The 12,074-nt window shown below is 35.0% G+C and overlaps 1 protein-coding gene across 6 annotated transcripts in view; it reads right to left on the bottom strand.

Annotated features, from left to right (window-relative positions):
- The window catches only part of JPH1 (junctophilin 1), a 94,219-nt gene that overhangs the window by 18,303 nt on the left and 63,842 nt on the right, over positions 1-12,074 (bottom strand). For all 6 annotated transcript variants that reach the window (XM_074205982.1, XM_074205983.1, XM_074205984.1 and 3 more), the window contains exon 4: positions 3,252-3,898. In XM_074205982.1, the coding sequence (XP_074062083.1) occupies positions 3,252-3,898 (647 nt within the window). The remainder of the gene's footprint in view (positions 1-3,251; positions 3,899-12,074) is intronic.

The raw sequence follows: 12,074 nt of genomic DNA, 5'->3' as shown, positions 1-12,074 counted from the left end.
TCTTTTTGATTTTGTTTCTCTCTTAAACTACCCAGCTGAAATAAAGACTAATACCACATTTTAAAAGATCTAAGGAATAGAAATGACTTTCATGGATACACACACAAAAAATACCTAGATACCACTGGCTCTAATTTTTTACATGCATGAACTCTTGAAGAATAACCAATAAATGGATATAAATGCTAAAAAATGAATGATAGGTAAATATGTTTAATAAATTCAACAACCCTGTCAATGTATACCGTCTTACTGATTCCTCATTAAAAACAAGTACTCTAGAAAATCAGAAAATCTAGCAAATCAGATTTACTCTATTGAAGGATGATATTTTTGAGATGATAAAATTCATTTGGGTAATTTATTTTTGGCAATTTAAAATATATTCATTTAGAGAAAAAACTAAATTTATAGCAATGGTAACTAATATGTCAGATATTTGTAATAATCTCAGAAATAAGAAGACCCAAAGGGATAGACTTCAGATATATTTTAATTTTAATTAATGAACTTCAACTATTTTATCATCATATCAAGGTTACCATCAGTCTGTCTTTTTTGTCAGACTATTCCAAATCTGAATTTAAAAAAATGTCATTTTGAAATTGTTAGTTTCTTCTTTAAACTGATTGAAGTTCTGTTATTCTACTCGAGACATTTAGGCTGCTTTGTAATTGCTAGATAGATTTATATTATTAATTGTAACTGCAGATTCTATAAGAACTACTGAGTCTGGGAACACACTTTCTTCATTGTCACTGTTTACCAGATATCACTATATAGTGAAGAAACAGGCTTCACAAGTCATGTAGGAGGATCAGTCACATGTAGAATTTACCAGCAACACAATCAAAAGGAATTAAAAAAGGTCTTGTGGTGAAAAATAGTAAGTTAGAAGCAGTGATAATAAATAAAATAGGAACAACAGGTAGCAAAATTATCCACTAAAATCTTGGCTGTCTAAGAACATTTCAATACATTTTCTTTGCATAATCTAAGTTCTTTTGTAAAATGTGGAATTTTTTAGTCATCACTTAGGAAGCTGGTAATGAGGAAAGATATTCTGGTTGCAAATCCTGTATATGATATTACCTTCATACATACATCTTTGAATTTCAAAGATGTATGTATGAAGGTAATATCATATACAGGATAAACTAGCCATGTAATATATCTTTAGGTATACGCCTGCTTCTTAAAAAAAGATAAATTATTTAATATTGAAGCAATCAAACCCCCACAACCCCTCATATTTTGGTTTTGGGGAGTAGGCATGGATGATTTGGACTTCTGATTCCATTGGCATGGGGTATTCTTGATGGGTTGCTAGAGCCCTGATGGAGCCCCATCTGTGACTGAGATTTGTCTATAGGCACTGAGAAGTTAGATGAATTACCTATCCTCACACAGCTAATGTTAAATCTCCCTGACCATACAGCTAACCTTCTATCCAACAGACTGTAATGTCTCATTTTTGTAATAAGGAATTGAGGACTAAAGAGGACTGATGTGTGTCTATTTGGTTATGGATGCTGAATAGCTCTAGCATCAAAGTAAGGTCTAGAAGCACTGTCCTAGAACTATTACTTATTCCTTGGCAATCTGGCTTCTATCTTTGGCTATTCTTCTAACAGTGTCTCTTCAAAGTAATGCCCTCTAATTTTAGACTAAATCTATGGCTTTCTGTTCTAATTATCCTTGTCTGATCTAACTGATTTGATACTGTTATCACCCTTCTCTTTCTTGATATTTTTTTCCTTGATATTGTGATACAATATTCCCATGTATCCCTTCCTACTGTTCTTCAACATGGAGATGGGGAGGTAGGAGGAGGAGGAGGAGGAGGAGGAGGTTGTGTCATAGGGACCTATTCTTTTCCTAAATGAACTTATTAACTTTCCAAATGTTTAAATGATCATATTTATGCACATGATCCCTAAATCTTTACCTTCCCTGGCAAGATTTCCCCAGGGATTGATATCCATCTTTCCAAATGCTTACTGAATAATCCCTAAGTACGTGAATTGATGGCACTGAGAATTCAATATGCCCCAACCTGCACTCATTATCTTCTCCCCAAAACCTGTCGCTTCTATATTTCTGTTGCTATCACCTCCCAGTCATGCATCCTGGTAACCTTGTCATCCTCTTTAATGTATCCCTTTAATGTATCTCCCTTGAACTTTTCCTTCTCTCCCTTAGTCTTTATGTCCAAGAAGTTATCAAGTTCTGCTGATTTTATCTACCCCATTGCTCTTACAATCATCTCTTTTTTCCCATTATCAGAGAAATGATCCTAGTTTAGACAGGCCTTCATCTCTTTTCCACTGTACCTGTGTCCTAATTGATCTCCAAACTATCCTTTACTGCATAATCTTCCTCATGATTGACCATATAAGTTCTCTAGTTTAAAAAAAGAAACATTTTAAAAAATCCTGTAGTGACTCCCCACTGCCTAGAGAATAAAGTATAAACTCCTGATCCTAGAATGTATAGTCCTTTACAACTAACTGACTTCCAGCATGCCTTTCCAATACTACTTTTATTTGTGTACTTTCCAGTCAAATCATCTCATATTTTTCCCTCCTCAGTCATTTTTTTCACACTTCCTTTACAATGGACCCCTTACTAACTCCACATTTTTCTATCTGAAGTTCCCTTTTTTCCAAGGTCAAAACTCAACAACATTTCCTTCTTGAAGTTTTTCCTGGGAACCCCAGAAAAAAATCATCTCTCCTTCCTCAAGCTTTCAAGCACAATGCTCTTTTGTACTTACCAAACTCACTTTAGTTTTAGAGTCTTTTTTATACATTCCTTTTACTCACTACTAGATTTTAAGCCTCTTGAAAGCAGCTTCTGTATCATCTCTTTTTTCTCTTCCAAGTCTATCACAGTATTTTGCAAACAGCAGATATTAATGGCAATTATGGAGCAAGCACTCCAATTTCTTCCTAGCACTTAAAAAGTTGCTCCTAGTGCTGGAAAACATTAAAGGTTAACAAGTGGGCAGGCAACCATTAATTTTCTGTGTTACCTAAACTTGACTGAAAAATGAATATTAGAAGATTTCTGAGTTGAAAGTGCTTGGATTCCAACTAACATTCTAAACTTTAGAAACAATTCTGTGGACATACTTGGCTTATGCAATTAAATAAACTCTGGGCTAGTAATCATTCCACACTGCAAGGAGGAAGGAAAATCCCCTGAGAGTATGTTTTGGGAAAGAGGGAAAAGTTTCCTATAAAACTCACCGAATTATCTTCTTTTCCCAAAGAAGAACATGAATCATTGTTTGCTGGATTCTTTGGTGTGGCAAGTTCAGACTTCTTCATTTTTGGCTCAGATTTGCTTTCTTTGGCAGCTAGTTTTGTCGTGGACTTAGAGGGACTTGACTTCTGATGTGGTTGCTTGGGCACCAGTGCCAAAGAAGACTGGTTCCCACCTCTATCTTCCTCCTTGTCTTCTGGTGGTTGCTGTGGTGCATTCAGTTTCACATAATAGCCATGATACTGTGAATGCAACTCCCCATTGCCAGGGTGGAAGGAGGTATTGTGGCGGCCAGAGTACTTGGACTGAGGCAATGCTGTTACTTCCTCCTTTGGTGGTACCTTTGAAAGTAGGGGCTTGTTGACAATTGCTGTCACGTGCTCATCATCTATACCCTTATTTTCTTGATTGAGTCTTGCCCCTGAGCTGGGGTTTTGCTTTTTCACTGGGGAGGAAGGCTGAGGAGAGTGACTTGATTTTGGGCTTGGCTCAGGGGATCTAGGGGGAGTTGTGCCTTTCCGATAAAAATGAGGAGACTCTTTTGGTGAAGGTGGTTTTTCTGGGACTTTTTCTTCTGGGTTTTCTTTAGTTTCTATGCCTTCCTGAAATCTCTGTTTGATATAATCAGGACCTGTAAGAGATAACAATGGGACAAGTTACTAAAATAGGATATGGATGCTTTATTAATTCTGATGACAGTTTCTGCTGGATTAAATTCACTCATTCTACCTTTAGATGTGAAGCAGAGATATGTTTAGGCAAGCTACACATTTTAATTCGAAGGTGGATATATATTTGCTATCATGGTATAGTGATAGAAGGTTGACCTTTGAGTTAGGAAGATCTGGGTTCAAGTTCAACATCTACTATCTATGCAGAAGAAAGGAAGGAAGAAATAAAGGAAAAATTATCATTAAGTACCTACTGTGCTTAGAGCTGTAAAAATATATCTCATTTGATATTCATTTGATCCTAAGAGTTACTATTATCTCTATTGTATAGTTGAGGAACTGAGGCAAACAGTGGGACCTGCCCAAGCTCAAATACCTTTAGGTGTAAGGATGTATTTGAACTCCAGTCTTCCTGACTCTAGGTTTAATGTTCTATTTACTTAATACTGCAAAGATTTTTAAGTTTCTCACAAGCTGTACACCTGGAAGAAGTTTCTATACTTATATTTCAAATTCCTTATCTTGATGACAATAGATCTAGAACCACTTCTTAATACTACCCCTACCACTGGCCTGCACACACGGGTAAATATAGAAATAAAAAGTTTGAGAAGACTCAGATGACCCCTTCCTATATTCAGAAAAGAGTATCAAAGATAATGCCAAAGGGACATTAGTAACAGAACTGTAATTCACAGCGAATTTATCTAAACAATTCTGAGCTACATGATACAGTCCAAATCTTATGAATTCTTTTTTTGAACATGGGGTTGTGCAAGGCACTCAAGGTATGAAGTAATGTTAGAAAGAAACATTAGAGATGGTTTTTAACGTTATTTGGACAGGAGACTCTTAAAAATCTCTCTTAATCTATTCCAACATTTACTATCAGAAAAGCTTTTACCTAACCAAACAATCTATGACAAACTTACTTCTCCATTTCCAAATCAACAAAAATAATGGGAATATGTTAAGACACAAAGAGAGGGGCGGCTAGGTGGTGCAGTGGATAGAGCACTGGCCCTGAAGTCAGGAGTACCAGAGTTCAAATCCGGCCTCAGACACTTAATAATGACCTAGCTGTGTAGCTTTGGGCAAGCCACTTAATATCATTTGCCTTGCAAAAATCCTAAAAAAAAAAAAAGACACAAAGAGACTCATGATTCACAATCTCATGAAATTGCTTGGAAAGTCGGTAACATCAGAACAAACTCTGTGGGGCATGGCATTCTCCTCAGTTGTGAGCTGGAGTCTTATTTTTTTGTGGACCTCTCTTAGAGGGAAACATTAGGAAATAGGTTGAGCAAAGGGATGAATGGTGGCAATGAAAACTTGGACAATTATTCCTATGGTCTAGAAGTATGAAATCTCAAGAAATAAGAACAGACATTCATATAGTTAATGGTTTGAGATTTTTCAAGGTACTTTACATACATTTTCTAGCTTGATCCTCAAAATAATCCTCAGAAGTAGGTACTCCAGGTCTAGATGGGGACATAGGTTACATAGTTACTCATGGTCTATCACTTTTTCCATTACATCAAATTTCTTCAAAAGAAAAATGCTAGTGGCCATTGCAGACCTCATTATTTTCCATAAGATAACTTTTTTTTACTTGAAAGCAATGTATGTTCTATGCCTATTACAATCCTGTCTCTGACACTTACTAGCTGGATAGGTAATTTAACCTCTCAGTCTCAATTTCCTTATCTATAAAATGAGAGGGCTTAGAGTGAATGTTCTTTAAAGTCCCTTCTAGCTTGAAATCTATAGTAATATAACAACTGTTTCACATTCTCTCTTCTCAGCTGTATATGATTTTCTTTCAGGAACCTCCTCTCTTTTTCATATGAACATATTATTTTCTTTGGCCACTACAATCTTGACTCCTTCTATTAAAGCTCAATTAGGGCAACTAGGTGGATAGAACACTGGCCCAGGAGTCAGGAGGACCTGAGTTAAAATTCAGCTTCAGACACTTAATAATTACCTAACTTGCTTGGACAAGTCATTTAACCCCCACTGCCTTGCAAAAAAGAAAACAAAACAAAACAAAAAGCTCAATCAGGTAAGAGCAATCAAATATTTGGACAGAATGTGATGGTTTCCTCTTCTGGGAACAGAAAATTGACTGTTTCCTTCCGATTTCTTTCTAAGTTACTTTTGTTTCTTTTAGTGGCGTGCTCATTGGCACCACTCACTCTAAATATATGCACTAAGGATTTTGCACAGAGGTTTTACAGTATTTGTTTTTATTCCACAGAATCATACATTTATTATAAGCTATCCCAATAGTGCTAAGAGGAATGTGATTCTGGAGGTGGACACAAATGCAATCCGAAAACAATCATATTTTTCCTATAGGTGCTATACAATATAGGAAAATATTCTATCTCAGAGATTAGATATCTTTAAGGTCGGTCATTAGATGTCTTTAAAACCTGTCAAGGAACTTGTATTTGCTGAGTTAGTGTCACTAGGCTAATCTTCTGTATGAGGACCAGATGGTTCAGCAATTTATACAACATGCTAGAAACTTATCTTGCCATTTAGAATGTATTATGAACTAAAATTATTGTCAAAACTTGATGAGCAATGGTTAAAAAAAAAGCCCTGGTATTTGTGTCTGAGATCCTTTTGCAAGGAATAGATATAAATATTCATGAGACAAGAGTGGGGGCACATCAGTATGGAAATTTAACAAGGCAATAGAAATCATAGAAGACATCAAGCATTTCTATTTCTAAATTATTCTCACAGGATTGCATCATATGGAAGTGATTCAAAGAACAGAACAAACAAACATTTAACCTACTAATAGGAATTGTGTTCCCCATGGGTAGGGGTTGAAGGGGTTGCATCAATAAATAATATTAGAGTATAATATTCTTCCATAAACAGCCTTCTAATTTAACTTAATTTATGGATGAATCTTATTCCTTAGAATCTAGAGGACAGTCAATTAATGAACACCTTTATTTTCACACTAATTTCTTACTATGATGACGACAGAGTGTGAGTCATTGAATAGAATAAATTAAAAATAAAATAGTCCCTACCCTCAAGGAATTCTTTCTATACCACCAGAAGGTTTACAACGACTTCTAAAATATTATCTCATTTGAGCTCCGTATTGCAGAAGAAGGAACTTGAGGCTAAGAGAAACTAGGTGACTTGTTCAAGGCCACATATATAATATGAGTGAAATTACAAATTGAATCTAGGCCTTGATTCCAAGTGCAGGCCTCTATCTACTGGGCCACATCACTCTTTTATTATTTCAACGAATTCTGGGAATGGCATAGAACAGTATGGAAGGAAAATATGCATATTCACACACACACACACACACACACACACACACACACACACACACACAGATATCTTTCCTTTTACAATAACACCTTCCTTCTATTCTTCCTAATCCACTACCTTCTCGCTTCTCCTACCAATGACCAATACCATTGACTTTTTAAAAAGAACCCATCTAGATGTGATATGTAGATGATCTATAAAGTAATCAAATTATTTTCTGTGTTTTCAAAGAGTTTATCATCTAGGACAAATAATACTGTTTTGTAAGGATATATGTTAAGAATAGGAAGAAAAAAACTAAATTTCAAATATATACATTATTAAGAGTTTACATTGTGCATAAAGTATCTAGAATACAAGATACCACTTTGTAAAAGTGGTCAATGTCTATGTCTCAAGAAAGCCTTGGGGGGAAAAAAGCCTTGAGACAATCTGACTTGTCCTAGGTTGAATTAGGTAAAACCTGACTTTAACATTTTAAAAACACACCTACCCTTTCCCTCCTCCCCCATAGAAATAAAAAAGAGTCACATTTGATTAAATTTAGTAACAAGATTTCTGACCATCTGAATCAGCCTGCAAAGAATCAATTGGAAATGAAAAAAGCCCTCTGAGTAATGAGGAAAAAACCTACTACAAAGCTCATACACTTTACTTTGTAAGAAACACATGAAAACTCTCTTAGGCTGTGGTTTACTTGTTGATTAAAAAGTGTGCAGAAAATTAAAGGTTCTTGCTATATAATAAGCTTTGCTACCTAAAGGAAGTGCAGACAAGAAAAAGTGATAGAAGAACTTAAGACAGACTTAGTGATTCCAGTGAGTAATTAGGAATTAGGAAACACCCCATCAACTAGAAAAAATACAAGAAAAAATTGCTCCTCATACTTGATAACCTCTGTCAACATGTGTAAAAAGATGGGGACCAATTAGGTCAAAGGAAGAAGAAAGATTCAGCTATGCCTTAGAGGCTCCAAGGAGAAGGAGGAAACTGAAACCTTGAGAGCTTATTTAAGAGCATCAGGAAATTACCTTGGATAGAAATAGGCTTGGGAATAATGGAAGAGTGAGTATTACCCTAACAGCAACATGGGGGTGATGATCAACCATGGTGGACTCGCTCATTCCATCAGAACAACAATTAGGGACAATTTTGGGCTATCTGTGATGTAGAATACCATCTGTATCTGGAGAAGGAATTGTGGAGTTTGAACAAAGACCAAAGATTATTACCTTTAATTTAGGGGAAAAAACCCCATTATATTATTATGTGACTTTGCTATCTCTTATACTTTATTTTTCTTCCTTAAGGATATGGTTTCCCTCCTATCACATTCAACTTAGATCAATGTATACCATGGAAACAATGTAAAGATTAACAGACTGCCTTCTGTGGGGGGGTGGGGAGAGTCAAAAAAGGTTAGGGGTAAAATTGTAAAACTCAAAATAAATAAAATCTTTCTTAAAAAAAAAAGTATAGTTTTTGACAGAATGAAGTTTGTGATGAAAGTTTGAACAGTGATCCAGGGAGAGTGCAAAGAGGAAGAATGGTGCAAGTTTGATTCAATGGGTATATGGGGAACTGTTTATTACTTGGCAGTTAAACAAAAGTAAATATATAGGCAGAAGAGGGAAGTGAATTATTTTGTGACTTTAGAGAACAGAGTGTGATAGTAAATGAACTTGTATGTACCAGAGCAAGTGCAGAGTTAAAGTCAATAAGATCATTATATTTAGCGGTGGGACAACAGATTAGTTAAATAAACATCCCTCATTTTGTTCAGTCATTTTTCAGTCATGTCTGTCTCTTTGTGACCTCATTTGGGCTTTTGTTGGTAAAGATAGTGAAGCCATTTTCTTCTTAAGCTCATTTTGTAGATGAGGAAATGGAAGCAAAATGTTGAGTGACTTGCCCAGTATCCCACAGCCAGTAAGTGTCTGAAGCCAGATTTCAACTCATGAAGATTCGACTTCCTGAGGAAAGACTCAATCCCTGATTTTGCAGATGAGGAAACTCATCTATAGAAGTGAAGTGTCTTTGCCAGGGTTACATAGAGGATAAATAGCAGGGATAAGAGCTGAATCCAAGCTGTGCATTAAGGTTTAGACTGCAGCAGGTAGAGAAGGGGGAGGAATGGGATTGCTGGCCCAGAGGATAACCTAAGACACATGGTGAATACAGTAGTGTGCATCAGTAGCATGAAGTTATCATACCTAGACAGCACAGTGATCAGAGCATCAGACCTGGAGCCAGGAAGATCTGGGCTCAATACTGCCTCAGACACATACTAGCTTTGTGAGCCCAGGCAAGTCAATTAACCTCTGTCTGCCTCAATTTCCTTATCTGTAAAATGGGAATGATGATAATAGCCAGTATTTAAGGTTTACAAAGCACTTTAAAATATTATCTTACTTTATCCTTAGGTTAACTTTGGGAATCATGTACTATAGTAACAATTGCACCTATGTTAGCTAAAGTGTTATATCAATGCTATTTTTTTTACAATATGTAGTATATATGCAACTATATACAAGTAAAGTAAAATAAATGACACTCAGAATGACTCATAAAAATGAGATTATATTATATTATGCTATTTATTTACTAAGACAGAAAAGAAATTGAGATTTACATAAAATGATTAAAATAAAATTTTTCAGCATTACTGTTATTGGACTTTAAAGTTGCAAATGGCTTTAAGTATATTATTTTGTTTGGGCTTTACAGCAAGGCTATGAGTACTAGAGGCATTATTATCTCCATTTCAGAGATGAATAAACTGAGGCACTGAAGAATTAAGCAACTCAACCCATGGTCATGTAGCAGTAAAGTCGGTGAAGATTTAGCTCAGATCTTCTCACCTCTAAGTGCAGGACTCAATCAATTATCCTTTTTCAAAATACCCACTTAAACAGTACATTCCTTTTATGGGAAAGAAAACTCATTTCTCAGAGAAATATTAAAATAGTACTTGAACGTCAAAGTATTTAAACATTAATTCCTTTTAAAATTGATTTTCATCCAATTTGAGAACTATTTGGCAGCCATTTGGTGATATTAGTTTCAAGAAATAACAACAAAACAGAATTATTTAAGTTGCATGGAAAGATATTTGGGATTTTAAAAAATAGGATTGCATATTTTGACAACCAAGCAAAAGATTTGCTGGATTTTGATGTCTGATCTAAAAGTGATAACAGAAACAAGGGATAGTTTTAAGATGAAATATTTTGAAATGAAAAGACAGAAACTTCCTTCGACTCATTAGAAATTTTTATCACTTTACTGACTGTCCATAAGCTCTTATATTATACCAATATAAGACTTAAGCTGTTAAGACAACTCTCACTTCATTTGTTGTCATAACAAAAATATTGTACATGCAAAAATGTTTACATGACCCAAGACAAAAGCTAAGTCAAAAGCAAAACTTGAATGTTCATTTCCAATAAACAATTTTCCTTAAATAATTTTTGTCCCAGTTTCTATAACTTGTTGAACCAGAATCAAAACAATTAAAGAATATTCTACTACTAGTTTCAAGTTTACTGCTGAATATTAAAGCATGAATAAAAATGATGAATAAGAAAGTATTTAACAAATGCCTTGGGAAAATGCTTTTAAACAGAAAAGCAATATAGTACCGTAACTTTAATCTGATGGGTCATTTAATTATTGAAATAGTCTTCAAATATGGACTGGCTAATTGGGTATTCATACTTAAAGTTACTTGATTAAAGGTCTACTGATGTCATTAAATGCTTTACACACACACACACACACACACACACACGCACACAAATACACAAAACACACAACACACAAGCATACAAGCATAGAGGTAATTGTTCTATTTCCTGGAACTTTTTCAGTTCCTTCTACAATCCAGTATACTACTTAGCAATCTATCATACCAGTTTGATGGTGAAAGCACTGAGTTAATGATATTAAAGAAAAGTCAGTTAGAAAAACTATTCCATCCAGAAATGGAAGGGAATAGGTTCTGAGAGTGATGGTAGTCAAAATTTCCATCTTTCTTTTTGAAAGAAAGTAGTAGTGTCTATGAATCTCAGATGATTTTATTTAGTGTTCCAAGTTAATGGTATCCTAGGTGGAGACCATTTGACCCACCTAACATGTTATCTTCTGGCAAAACAGGTTCAGAAGAACTACCTAGAGCACAGCTGGTCCAACAAGACTGAGATGCTAGTTAAAGCTGCTAACTTTTGTTCTGAAAGGCAGAATGAAGGACAATTACTAATAGCTCTTACATAGAAGGCACACATAAAGTCAAAAAAACTTAAAAGAACAAAAACCTATTTTGTGGTATAGACATGAGTACTTGGAAGTAACCAGAAAAGATTTTCTTAGGACTGTGATGTTTGATATGGAAAGGAACTCCAGTTTTCTATATAATTTATAATTATGTAGTGATAATTTTATTTCTGAAAATAATACAGCCTTAGGTCCCTAAGGCTAAATAGTTAGTGAATGAAAGTTTCTTATCAAGGATACCCCAAAACTGAGATAGCTTAAATGCACTAAAAGCCTGCTTTTGAAGGAATCTTACAGAAACTGGAATGAAGAAAAAGGGTTAAGTTTTCTAATTTGACTAATTTTTTTAAAATTCCTTGTTAGTGAATGAAAGTATCTTATCAAGGATACCCCAAAACTGAGATAGCTTAAATGCCCTAAAAGCCTGCTTTTGAAGGAATCTTACAGAAATTGGAATGAAGAAGGGTTAAGTTTTCTAATTTGACTAATTTTTTTTTTAATTCCTTAAAAAGTGGCCTGGGCACATCCCCATAAGACCAGAACTTG

The sequence above is a fragment of the Macrotis lagotis genome, chromosome X, assembly GCF_037893015.1.
Source record: "Macrotis lagotis isolate mMagLag1 chromosome X, bilby.v1.9.chrom.fasta, whole genome shotgun sequence".
NCBI lineage: Eukaryota > Metazoa > Chordata > Mammalia > Peramelemorphia > Peramelidae > Macrotis > Macrotis lagotis.
Note: the sequence above shows the minus strand (reverse complement) of the source record. Positions and strands in the feature narration are given on the sequence as shown.